The sequence below is a fragment of the Peromyscus leucopus genome, chromosome 14 (assembly GCF_004664715.2).
Source record: "Peromyscus leucopus breed LL Stock chromosome 14, UCI_PerLeu_2.1, whole genome shotgun sequence".
Classification (NCBI taxonomy): Eukaryota; Metazoa; Chordata; class Mammalia; order Rodentia; family Cricetidae; genus Peromyscus; species Peromyscus leucopus.
In genome coordinates this window covers 54,385,558-54,398,973 of record NC_051075.1, presented here as the reverse complement: position 1 = coordinate 54,398,973, position 13,416 = coordinate 54,385,558, and the positions used below count along the sequence as shown (strand labels likewise).

At 48.4% G+C, this 13,416-nt stretch overlaps 1 protein-coding gene across 2 annotated transcripts in view; it reads right to left on the bottom strand.

Moving 5' to 3' along the window:
* Esrrb (estrogen related receptor beta) overlaps positions 1–13,416 on the bottom strand; it is a 166,527-nt gene that overhangs the window by 103,308 nt on the left and 49,803 nt on the right. Inside the window, exon 1 of one of the 2 annotated variants that reach the window (XM_028876209.2) lies at positions 74–400. The exons of the other annotated variant lie outside the window; for it this stretch is intronic. Within the exon in view, the coding sequence (XP_028732042.1) occupies positions 74–123 (50 nt within the window). The 5' untranslated portion in view covers positions 124–400. Of the gene's footprint in view, positions 1–73; positions 401–13,416 lie in introns of those variants that run through there. 2 annotated transcript variants of the gene reach the window in all.

Below are 13,416 nucleotides of genomic sequence, written 5' to 3'. Positions count from 1 at the left end.
AGAGACACTTGGATGGGCAGAAGGACGGACGGACGGACAGACGGACAGACAGACGGGAAAGTAAGGCACCTACTGGTTGTGGTAGCCCAGGGGGTCCGGGATGCAGAGTTCGGACACGTCCATCAGTCCCGTTTTAGCATTCCCAGTTGGAAGAGACCGGCAGCGGGGGAAATCACGAGGAAGACGAGTGAAGGGCACCGGCGAGGTGCGAGTCCCGGCAGGGCACGGTGAGCGCGAGAAGGAGGAGTGGGGGGCCGCGGCCGCGGCGGGGGAGCCGGAGGCAGAGAGCCGCGCGCAGCCCCGCGCTCCCACTCATCCGCGCGTTCCACGAACGGGCAGAGGGGACGCGAAGCCGTGGAGGAGGAGGCTGGGGCGCCCGACACTTGGAGCCCACTAACCCTACTGTAGCTTTAAGGCTGGGAGACTGATGTATGATTTGGCTCCTATTGGCTATCTCTCAGGGGCTGGACTTAAAGTGACAGGATCGAGCTGGGGTGGGGGGAGGGGGGCCAGCCCAGGAGACTTCAATGGAATAGGACACTCCCGCGGACAAGCAAGGTCTCCATCTCCTGTGGAGTCGGAAGGCTGGATTTTTAGAGTCCTAAAGCTTGCGTTCTTGCTCATGCAGCTGAAAAAGCGGGGTGGAGGGGTGGGGGCGGGGGGGGGCCAGTCCAACTGCCTGGTGGGACTGTTGGGGGGGGTGCTAACATACGCGCCCCCACCCACCCGGTATACAGCTCTAGGAACGAGCAGGCTTGGCAAACCCCTTCTCAGCCCCTCAGAAAGGGTTTGTTCTCCAAATTAAAAACTAGTCACATTCCCCACCACCACCAACCACCGTGGAGCAGCAGCCGGCCGGCCGGGGGGCTTAGAAATTCGTGTTTAGGTGTGAACCGCGCAAAGAGTCAGGCCAGCAGGTGAGGTGCGGCCAGCCAGAGGAGACAGATCCCCTCCCCTGCACCTATCACCTGGGTCTGCTCTGAACCGCTGGCAAACGGCTAGATGCAGGGTGTGTATCCACAAAATGCCTCTAGACTACAAAGTCAGGCTTTGCCCATTGGCAGATCTCAATAGTGTCCCCAGGACGCAGGCCCTGGGCGTAAATCTCTGTCTGCTTGGGAAAACACAATTGTGCATTTTAAACCTCCAACTTACTTGTCATAGCTTCTCTGGGGCACAAGTTGACACTTTCTAACCGCACACCTGAATTCCCAGCGATCAACACACCTGCATCCCCGTCTCCCTCTCCCTCCGTGAACCAGAATATTATGGGCTGCCACTGTACCAAAATAAGCCATAAGTCAAGTCCCAGCTCTTCTTGTGGGGCTTTTTGTCTTTGGGGATGTGCCTGCCACAGGGATAATAATCAATTTGATGACTCAAATGAGTATGTGTGCTGGTGTGGATACAGAATTATTTAAACGGGGGGAGAAAAGGCCCTCAGGAGAGACTATCACCTTATTCTCTCATATTCTACAAAAGACAATGAACGGTGATGGGGGGGGAGAGACATAATTTTATTACCAAAATAATGTGTAAGTGGAGTGTAGCTGTAAGCAGTGCTGTGTTTTTAGGATAAAGCAGGGAGGGAGGTGGGGGAAGCCGAAGGAGGGGTCAACCACTCTGGAGGGGTCTGGGGAATAGACACTGGCTTCAAGGGTGGTATTTGACTTGGATTAAATGCACTAGTTAGGGCTGGGAAGGGCAACTGATAGGGCTCACATGTGAATAAGTGGAGGAAAGCATAGGGCAATATCAAGAAATGGATAGGGATGTTTGATCTATCAGCAGACCCCCAGCACACTTCCATCGTTTAAAAAAAAATAGGTGTTTTATTAGAGACAAAGAGATCCGGAGATGCTGTCCTTGACCTTGGTTTCTATATGACCCCATCTCTGTGCAGGCCTCAGTGACCGGCTTCTCTGAATTCTTTCTCTCTCCAGTCCGTTCTCCAAGCACACACAGGCTGGACAGCGGTTTGAAAATACACAGTTAATGACTCTTGTTACAATGAGGAATGAAGCCTGATCTTTGGCCAATAGGGACATCTTCACATGACAGGATTCTGTGGGTCCCTCTGTACCCCCTCCACAGCCCAGTCACTGCAGCTGCCATCTAGAAGACCCCTCTCTCCCTCCCAGACAGCACCCGAATCTTCAGCCAGTCACACTGTTTCAAGTTGCTTAACACAGTTAGCAGTCACATGTGTACTGGTGTGAGGTGCTGCCCCTCCCCACTAGATTGGAAGTCCCATAAGAGGAGTGGCTGGTGTCTGTGCTATGCACCGGAGAATCCATCCCAGCATCCGGTACCCAGCAGTACCTGGTGCAGAGCAGCTGATGGACAGAGGTCACACAGCAAAACCCCTTTAAAAATCCTCAGTTATAGATGTGTGCCATACTGCCTTGATGTGCCAGGCTGCAACAGCTACAGCCTTCACTCAGCCCCGAATCACAGGAGTGCCAGCCACAGTGTGCTGTGTAGGCAGGCTACGAAGTTCACTAGGCTGGGCACAGTCAATGCCCTTCCAACCTACGATCATTTCAACTCACGATAGGTTGCTGGGGACGTAGCCCCATCCTGAGCTGAGAAGCGGCACCTGCATTTAGAGCTCTCCTCAGGTTTGATAAATGGAGAGATCCGTACATTTCTATGTGTGCTGAAATGTCCTTCCCCGGGTCACACAACCAAGACTGGCAAAGCATGTCAGCCGAGGTCTGAATTTCTGCTCCAACCACTCGTTAATGTTCGCAGGCAGGCCTCTCTCCTTGCCCTGCCTCCTTCTTCCCTGAATGCCAGTTTTCTCTGAGGCTGTGGGGGATCAGTAGCATGAGCCTCTGGATGTATTCCACACATAGGTCCACTAGGGATGTGGACATCTGTGTTCACCTCTTACCGCCTGATGGACTCCTGGGAGGGCAAGAGGAAATGCCAGTTGGTGGGGGCCAATTTCATGACCTAAGCCATGCCCTAAGCCATGATCTGGTGACAGGTTATCTACAACCACGGTCATTCAACATGGTCTACTCTGGTCCAAAGACCCATGCTTCCCTTGGGACAAAAAGCACAAAATCAGGCCATCCACACTGAGCCACCACCCTCTGCTAGGTTCCATCATAGCTGGCCTCGGTCCTTAATGTCGTCATCACGTCTGCACCGGGGTCTTCTGCCATCCCCGAAGCACCCTGCAGCAGCCTGGCAATCCTTGTCTGTGGTTTGGTGCAAATTTTGCACCAACCCCCCCCCCAAAACAAAAAAACAAAAACAAAAACAAAAACAAAAACAAAAACAAAAACAAAAAAAAACAACTTTGCTCCTTCAGAACCCGGTCTTGATTTTATCCTCCCTCCCTTGGGACAGACGCCTCACACCAGCGTTATTTTTCTTTCCCCACAAATAAGGCGATAGTTAAGAAATGCCTCCTTCTACATGCTCTAGGACCAACCACAAGAGGAAGCTATTTGTATCTCTGAAGCCACGAAACTCAACCGAACTGGTAGTCCCCCAAGAGGACTTGACCCCTGGCCTCATCACTAAATAGGACCCACCAGGCAGTTTTAGAGACTCTACCCTCTGGTCACTAAGTCCAGTGGATATGAGAGCTCATAGTTTGGTTATGCCATCTCTGCCCCTCATCCATTCCCACAGCTCCTGAAATCAAGGGTGTGGGTGAGAACAAGACCATGAGGGAAACACCCAATGTATAGATACATTTCTTACCACCAGACCAGGAAGAGGAAGCTGACTCCATGGAGTTGTTTGGACCATAAGCCAACCCTGATTCTGCTCCAGCTCACAGTGAGGACTAGGGAAGGTGGGTCCTGGGATGGCATCCATTGACAGTCCACAGTGACTAAGGCAGGCCCCACCAAGTCAGTGACCTTAACCTGAGCATCTCTGAGGACAGTGTGTCATGGGCTCCAGGCCAGGGGAACGTCCCAAGCCACACACTGCTGCAGATCTGCCGCCTTCTCATGTGCTTGAATCTTGGTACGGAGTTATATCTCCCAGTGGGGGCCAGCAGACTGCCAGCCCATTGGCTGGCACTTGTGCCAAGGATCATAAGGAACTGATAACACTAATACAATGTGAGTTTGTGCTCTGTAATAGTCTCCTGCTGACAGATAAATGCTACAGAAATATGATGGCTTTTCCTGAAGCTCTAATAGGTCATTATTGGGGCTAGAAAGCCTGTGTTCTATTAACACTGCCACCATGACACCAGGAACCACGAAGGGGCATCTTGAGTGGATAAATGCGAGGGTCCTTGCCTCACACCACTATCTGAAATCCATACCAGGGGTCTCCGGAGAATGTCTAGATGTTTCAAAACTCTGTTACCTGCCCCCCTCATCACACATCCCAAAGATTCCATGCTCCCCAACACAGCCGAAGAGTATGTGAGTTTCCTGCTTAGCCTGCACACAGATTGGTTCTTCCTCTAGGTCCTGTGCAGAAGACAACCAAAGCCAGCAGGGAGAAGGAAGGACCAGGACACTGGTAAACAAAGGCCTTCCCTTCTCCCTATCATCAGGAGAATCAGAGGGCATCACGGCTGTGACAGCATTGTTGACGAAGTTTTAAGGGAGGAAAAGAAATGTTGGTGGACACAAAGAGAGGAGAGAAAGAAGAATGAGAGGGAAGAGAAGAACAAGAAAGAAAACCCTGCCTTGACAGTACCTAAGCTAAGAGGCACTGGACAACGAGCTATTGACTGGATGAATGATCTAATTAAGTATTTTCCATTACAGTGCATTGTGGGTTTTTTCTTATAACAAAGAAACTTGACCTTATTTTTGTCTGTGTCACATATTAATTTATCATCCAATTTCTTGTGACTCTGGCATCAATTTAAGCATAAAACATCCTTGACTTGAAATGATAGTATAAGCAATTCATCTCGAGTCTTATTGGTAAAGAAAAAACTTCTCAACCGATGATAGTTTAACTACAGATGTTCCACTGCCAAAGCCCTCTGGCCACAAAAAAAAGAGGAAGAAAGAAAGAAAGAAAGAAAGAAAGAAAGAAAGAAAGAAGGAAGGAAGGAAGGAAGGAAGGAAGAAAGAAGGAAAGAAAGAAAATTGGCTTTCAAACTTACAGATTAGACAGGCATTTACATTTCTTTTTTAACTGCGTGTGTGTGTGTGTGTGTGTGTGTGTGTGTGTGTGTGTGTGTGTGTGTGTGTGTGTGTGCTATGGGGGATGTGTGGAGGTCAGTGGACACGTCAGGGTTAGGTAGGAGTCAGTTTTTGTCTTTTGCTGTGTGAGACCCAGGAATTGAACTCAAGTCACAGGACGGCTGCAGCCTTTACCCACTGAGTCACTTCACACACATGCGCTCTTCCCCCATTTATATTTCTGTATAAATTTCCCTCAACTATTTTAGGGAAAACATTAAAATACATGAAACTTTGGGGAAATTAATTCTAACACGTAGGTGTTATTATTAAGTGGGAACAAAGAATCACGTCTGAAGAGTCTGTCTCAGCATTGGCACCAGATTCAAAACTGGAATAGTGAGCTCCAGGCCAGGTAGGGCTACATACCAAGAGAAAAAAAAAAAAAATCAAAATTGGAGACTTGGAGCTGGGAGCTGGGTATGCTATCATGTGCTTACAGTCCCAGCAGGGGGGCAACTGAGGCCAGAGGATTGTGAATTTTGAGCCAAAACAAATCTAAACAAATCAACGAGACAGAATGGAAACACAAACCAACAAAATCCCCACGATCAACTGGGGATCATCGAACATGTTTTGATTTCCTAATGATGCAGTTAAATAAAATGCGTTTTACTTTTGCTCCCACGGAATGTTTTAGAGAGAGTGAGATAAAGTGACAGTTTCCGGGCTTTAGGGGAAAAAAAAAAAATCAAATGCAAAGGTTTCGTGAAGTGTAACGTAACACACCTATGCAAGACGTGATAAAGACGATAGCTTTCAGTTGAGCTCTTCCAGGAGCGGGCTCGGACCCACCACTGCCTTCCCAGATGTATGATGTAATTAAACCGATCCCCTCGGCGGGCTCCCCCACTGCTCTGAATGATGCAATTATGAATGGGTCAGTAGCAACTCCAGAGGCAGGCTCCAGCTTTGTAGCAGGGCCATCCACAGCATCTTTATTCTTCATAAGCAACCAGAAACCTCGAGGCCACAATAGATTCCTGACTTAGGAGGAAAAGACAAACTGGAAAGCAGGCGAGGCTGCAGAGGAACCAAAGCGAGTTTTAGAAAAACGGGGGTATAAGGCCGTCACCGGTCCAAGATTTAATATGGATAAACACCAGTAATACACTTGTCAGGGATGACCCTCCGAGCCACCGACTGTAGGATGGCTTCGGGGAGAGCAGCGAAGCAGAGAGACACCTGGGGTCAGAGTAGATAGCACATTAAACATGGGCACAAGGTTCAATGGCATGATAAACACGGCTTTGGGGTAATTCCACCCGGCCCGGCAGAGCAGGGCGCAGCAGTAATTCCTCTTTACACCTGCTGACTGAAGGGGCTGGTGAGGTTTATACTCAACCCCGGGGGACTAGCTGTGAACAACAATGGCAAGGGTGACAGGCAAGGACTGGGAGAAAGGAGATGTCAGCAGCCTTCTGGAGAAAGGGGGACAAACCCGGGACAAGGAGGGCTGGGCTCTCTGGCCTACGGAAGGACAGATGTTTGGGTCTCCTCGGACTCCCTGACTGGCCCATGCTTTCTCTCTCACCTGCAGCTGTCTCTGGAGCACCCCGAATTTTGTTCTTCTCTCCTCCCTCCACGGATTGCTTTGAAGCAGGGTTTCTTTTCTTTTGTTCTAGTTGTTTGTTTGTTTGTTTGTTTGTTTGTTTTAGACAAGGTCTCACGGCACCATTCTGGCTGGTCATGTAGACCAGGTTGGTCTTCAAGCTTGTGGTGATCTTCCTGCTCCTGAGTGCTGGAATTACAAGTGTAAACCACCCCCTAAAGAACCAGGACTAAGACCAAAACAAAACAAACAAACAAACAAAACAAAAAGCCAAAAACCCCTGCCGGGGTCAGCGACTTCTCACTTTACTATTATTCCTTGGTCCTCTTTGGATGGGGGTGGGGGCTATTGTTGAAGGGTGGTTCTTTTGGTCCTGTATCACTTCTTTGTCCAGCTGTGTAGAATCTAAGGAAGGACTGAGTGTGTGTGTGTGTGTGTGTGTGTGTGTGTGTGTGTGTGTGTGTGTTGTTGTTGTTGGTGGTGGTGGTTTGATTTGCATTTGGTCCAGAGGGAAATCTCGGTGCTCTCCCATTCCTACCCCAGAAGATTTATCTTCATGTTTGTTTTTAGGGGATGGAACTGAACTCAGGGTCTTGCACACCAGACAAGGACTCCATCACTGTGGTAGATTTCAGCTCTTGTCCTTTTGAGACAGGGTCTTACAATGTAGGCCCCGACTGGCCCGGAACTATTCGCTGGCCTCCACTTTCTTAGTGCCTGGATGACAAGCATTTGCTACCACACTGGTATGCTCACTCCTTAGCGGCAGGAATTCAGTCACATGCTCACCCCCAATCAATCACTGTCAAAGGAGAAACAGCCCATCATGGCTGCCTTAAAATTTGTTTACTCACAGGAGGCAGAGGCTTGGTTTCCTTGAACATGTGAATGTTTAAAACAAACAGAGGTCTTCAATTCTGTTCAAGAAAGAAGTAGAGAAAAAAAAAAGAAAGAAGTAGAGGCAGCTGTTGGGTAGGCAATCACAGAGCCTCTTACAGCTGGTGATGGAGTCAGACCACCCTGTCAACAAGAGCAAATAGGGCCCTAGTCTATATGGAATATAGAAACAAAAATAAAACCGGTTAAAAGGTGGGCTGCTTTTTTTTTTTTATTAGCATCTTGTTCTAAGAAATTAAAACTGCCAATTAAAGCCAGGCGGTGGTGCACAACTTTAATCCCAGCACTTGGGAGCCAGGTGGATCTCTGTGAGTTCGAGGCCAGCCTGGTCTACAGAGTGAGTTCCAGGAAAGGCGCAAAGCTGCACAGAGAAACCCTGTCTCGAAAAACCAAAATAAGTAAGTAAGTAAATAAGTAAATAAATAAATAAATAAATAAATAAATAAATAAAACCAAAAACAAAACAAAACCAAAAACAAAAAAAAACAAAAAAAAACCCTGTCAATTAAAAAATGCTCCTCCCAAGAAAGTCTTTTGTTGGCCAAAGTCCTAAGCAGTCGCTGCATCTTCTGGTACACACACATGCTACAACTTGCACGCAGAGGTCCAAGAATAGCTTTGGGGAGCTGTTTTTTTCCTTCCACCATGTGGGCTCCAGGGACTGGACTAGCATTTCCAGACATGGTGGCAAGAGCCTCTAGCGGCTGGGCCGTTTGCTTGGCTCTCACCTTGAACTCCTGATCATCCTGCCTCCACTCCACATACTGGGATCCCACCAGGAGCTATCGGAGTGCATTCTGAGAACATGTTCCCACTGATGAATAACAGCCATCTCCAAGGCACTGAAAGAGTCCAGATGTGCTCTCAGAACTGTCATGATCTGCCCCCTAACCATGCTTTCCTGACTGAATAATTCTGCCTTTTGTCATATATCACCAATGAAGACATTCTATTTTCTTCCCTCCTTCCTTCCCTCCCTTCTCCCCTCCCTTCTTTGACTACTCAGCCACACAAATGGTCTCATGTAGCCTAAACTGGACTTGAACTATGTAGATAGCCAAGGATGGCCTTGAACTCCTGATCTACCACTTCTACTCCCCAAGTGCTTGACTTAAGACAGTCTGTTTCTTATTTTATCCTGTGGTGAACTTTCTGTTTTGGCCAGTGTCTTAGCTATTGTTCTATTGCTGTAAAGAGACACCATGACCAAGGCAACTCTTACAAAAGAAAACATTTAATTGGGGGCTTGCTTACAGTTTCAGAGAGTTAGTTCATGATTATCATGGCAGGAAGCAGACTGGCACAGTGCTGGAGCAGTAGCTGAGAGGCTTACATCCTGATCCACAGGCAGCAGGCAGAGAGAGAGAGAGAGAGAGAGAGAGAGAGAGAGAGAGAGAGAGAAACTGGGCCTGGCATGGACTTTAGAAACTTCTAAGAATACCCCCAATGACACACCTACTTCAGCAAGGCTACCTTCTAATCCTTCCCAAACAGTTCCACTAACTGGTGACATTCAAATATACGAGACATGGGGGGGGGGAGCATTCTCATTCAGACGATTGCAGTTCATCATTAAAATCACATTATTCAGCCTGCCGTGGTGGCGCAGGCCTTTAATACCAGCATTGGGAGGCAGGCAGGCAGATCTCTGTGAATTTGAGGCCAGCCTGGTCTACAAAGAGAGTTCCAGGACAACCAGGGCTGTTACACAGAGAAATGCCTGTTTTTAAACTCCCCCCAAAAGCAGCATTTTTATTTTCTGTCCCTTTTCAAGCCACACAAGTAGTGTACTAATTATCCTGTGTTTTCAGGCTCAGTGAGCTGGAAGTGTGCATGCCAGCATTTTGGAGTGCCTACTCAGTACTGGTCCCTAGACACTGCTCTGCTGTTTATTCTCACCATAGGGTAAGCAAGGCAACCTACAGCTGGGGTGCATACCACTGCCCGGTCTTACTGCATAAGGAGGAAATTAAAAGTCTGAAGGTACATTGTTCAGGGCCTAAAGAAAATTTGGACCTAAAACCAAGTCAGATTCTCCCCCAAATTACTCTCTGTCCATTCTACTCTGTTACCTTCAACAGACTCAATGCCAGTGGCCTTTGGGCTAGCCTGGGAACCTAATCACAATCTATAACAGGGAAATCCATGCTTAGTACAGCCAGCAAATATATGTTAGAACTCTAGAAAAATAGCCTGCTGGGAGGCCATTGTGGACCAGACCTATCCCCATGGCACATGGGTTTATCAAAACACGACCAGTTCTGACAGAAGAGTTCTTTCAAATTGGAATGAGGTGTGCTATCAGCAGGGAAGGGAGAGAAATCTGAGAAGGAATGTGATGCAGGGGAAGAAACTAGCCAGCTATGGATGGAAGCCAGAGGGTATATTTTAACTTTCCGTGACTTGGAGAAAGTGACGGGCTGCCGAAAGAAGAAGGAGTTGATGAAAAGGAAGACGACCTACTGCCATGCAAAATCTCCCCATTAGGGCCAATTTGCTTGGTTGGGGCCGGCTCAAATGGGCGGCACTTCCAAAGCCAGCTGGATACAGCTTTCTGCACAGATACCCAAGAAATGGGGAGCCCCCTGAAGCTAGGATAGGTACTCTGATAACATAAGGAAGCTCGTGACCTCATGTTTCTCTCTTTTCCAACTTGAAAGGCTAACAAGTACGAACAGGTAGCTTTATTTTCCGGTTTCTTCCAGCGCCAACCCATGCCCATTTCCCCTTTAGTTCTGTGGATCTTAGCCAACTTAGCGATGCCAGTATGGAGACTCCCTTCTCACTCCCAATATCAAAAGCTAGTCTAGAGTGTAGAATTTTGTGGTGGCGTGATTCCTTCACAACTCTTGATCTCGTCAATTCATGGGAGAGAGACTCGTTATTAGCAGACCTGTTTTTGCCTATGGGACTGAAGAAGCACCATTTGAAAGCACTGGTTTTGAGACTTTAAAAGGAAGCCCAAAATAGCTATTTCCCACTGAAACTGAACCTTGGACTCTGATACAGAAAGCAGCCAAAAAGTAGTTATCGGAGTTCAGACAAGAGGGAAGGATAACCTATCCCCACCCTCACCTACCCACCTCCCCCACCCCCGTTTACTCTGTCCCTCTATGTCTGGGAACATCCTCAGCATAGTGGCTTACATCAATGCTCTTTGCCATCTATTCAGCATCCACTTAACACCATCTTGTGGCAGGGGTAGTAGCACACTCATGCTAAGTACCAGGCTCATCCAGTGGGTATTGCGTTGTTCTCTATTGGTTGTTCTTTATTCACGTCATGATGTCCATGTGGATTCAAGTCCGCCATGGAGCCTGTTACTGGGAATGTTATAACTGGCCAAGAACTCTGGCATTGGAGACTTGCACAGTTGAGTTCAAAGTTTGGCTGTGTCCTTTGTTAACAATGTGATCCTGGGGCAATAGACACTGTGTGGTGTGACCTCAGTGTGGTTTGTCAAGGGCTGACAGCACATACCTTTAATTCTAGCATTCAGAGGCAAAGGCAGAGGTAGATGCAGGCCAATCTCTGTCTTCAAGGCTAGCCCAGACTACATGGTGAGTTCCTGGCCATCTAGGACTAGATAATGAGAACATATCTCTGAATAAATAAATAAATAACATAAAGTGGTTTGCTGCAGGCTGAGTAGGCCTAAATCATTTTGCACATGCCTAGTGTACATTAGGCATTAACATCGGCTGGTTTTACCCCTTTCTTTCCTAAATGGAGATTCTGACCTCAATTCTGGGGACAGGGATCCTGGTCTTTCACCATACTATACCCAGTGTCCACATTGCATTTCAGCCTAATAAGGCTCCGCACCCATAGAGTAGAGTACAACAGAGGCATTGGCTAGTATCTGCTCTTACTAATAATGAGCAACTATTAGATGCTTTCAACTGTTCCATCCTATTTCCAACCCTCAAAGGGTCTAATTCATCTCCAAGATGTACCTGGAGCCTGATCATCCCACTGTTCAAATTCTTGTGAGCATCCAATCCAATAATCCAATGCCTCGCTCATCACAGTGAGTCATAGACTCCCACACAGTGGCAGAGATGAGACCACATAGGCAAGACCATCTTGAGAGATGCTGTGGGTCTATTATGACTCTTTATTGTGATTCATGACGACTCATCCCCCACAAGTACCTAATCTTTTAACAGACATAAAAAGAACTGCCATTCCTGAAGCTCAGGATTTAGCCATGGAGGCAAATCCTGCCCAGACAAGGCATTACTCTCAATGTGTGTGTGTGTGTGTTGAGACAGGGTGTCTCTGTGTAACAGCCCTGGCTGTCTTGGAGCTCACTTTGTAGACTTAGGTTGGCCTCGAACTCACTGAGATCTGCCTGCCTCTGCCTCCCAAGTGCTGGGTTTAAAGGCATACACCACCATACCTGGCTACTCTCAGCTCTTACTCTTAGAAGAAGCATCATCAGTATGCAGAAGTCTAAGCTTTAGCCATTTCTGTTTCCAAGGACGGTGGGAGAGAATAGAGAGAGAAGGCCTGATCCTACCCTGCCCACTCACTGCTGCAGCAGATGGAAGCTGGCTGCACCTCAGTCTCCCATGCCAATGGACTGCCCGGTGCATTCCCCATGAGTGGACCAGACAACAGTGAGTGGGTCAGCCAGCCAGCAGCCGAGATGGTCGCGGCTTGTTAACCTCACTTGTCTGGACACTAGGCAAGCCAAACTGTGCCACCTCTTCCAAGTGCAATCGTCTGAACAAGATGACCTAAGGACGGCTTCTTAGGCCACCTATCATGTGAGAGGACCCCTTGCCCAACTCTTGCAGGAGGAACTGAGAAGGAGCACCTCCAGGCATGGTGGGGGCCATGTGTAAGGTGTGTGCCAGGCACTCTTCTGTTGCTGTGATCAAACACCATGACCAAGGCAACTTGAAGATGAAAGCCAGTGATGAGTGGAGTGTCCTGGGACAGGATGGAGTAACATAGAAAGGCCAGGACCCTGGGAGGTACCCCAACAAACGCAATGAGTGCTAAGCAGGAAGGGGGAAACTCAGCCTTCTCCCCCCACATTGCCTCCCCCGGCCACTAGAGGGGGAGGGGCTGTTGGTCTGATCGGTCAGCTCCCAGGACCTTCTCAGGGTCACATTCCACTGGTGCTCAGGCCACTGTGAATTATTTAAAGATCATACATCTGTGGGGTTGGGGATTTAGCTCAGTGGTAAAGCACTTTCCTAGCAAGTGCAAGGCCCTGGGTTCAGTCCTCAGCTCCAGAAAAAGAAAAAAAAAGATCATACATCTGTCGAGGCTTTCTCTTGTTCATTTGATCTGTGGGACTTCCAGGAGCCGCCTCCCAGGTCAGTATTTCTGCCTTGTCTCTACCATGGTTTGAATGTGTTCCTCCAAGTTAATGGGCAGACAACTTCATCCTCATTGCAATGGGTGATGGGAGAGGTGACCAGGTCATGTTCTCTTGTTCCTCTGCTTTCTACCATTGGATGACACAGCCGGAAGACCCTTGCCACACGCAAGTCCTTGACCTCCGACTTCCCACCTCCCAGAGCACATCTCTGTTCTCTCTGAAGAGCTCAGTCTCTATTTTTTTTTTCTACCTCCTCACTCTGCAGCTCAGACACCAGGCTCAGCTCCAGAGACCTTGGGAGTGTGCTGCACAAGACAGGATGGTGAACCCCGATTAGAACAGTGGTTCCGGGAAAGCAGGCTTTTAGAACCAAGCCTTCCACTCACCCAGAAAAGGGAGGCTGCGAAGTCATACACATCCCCGTTGCAGGTCTGGAAGCACTTCAGCCCTGTCCC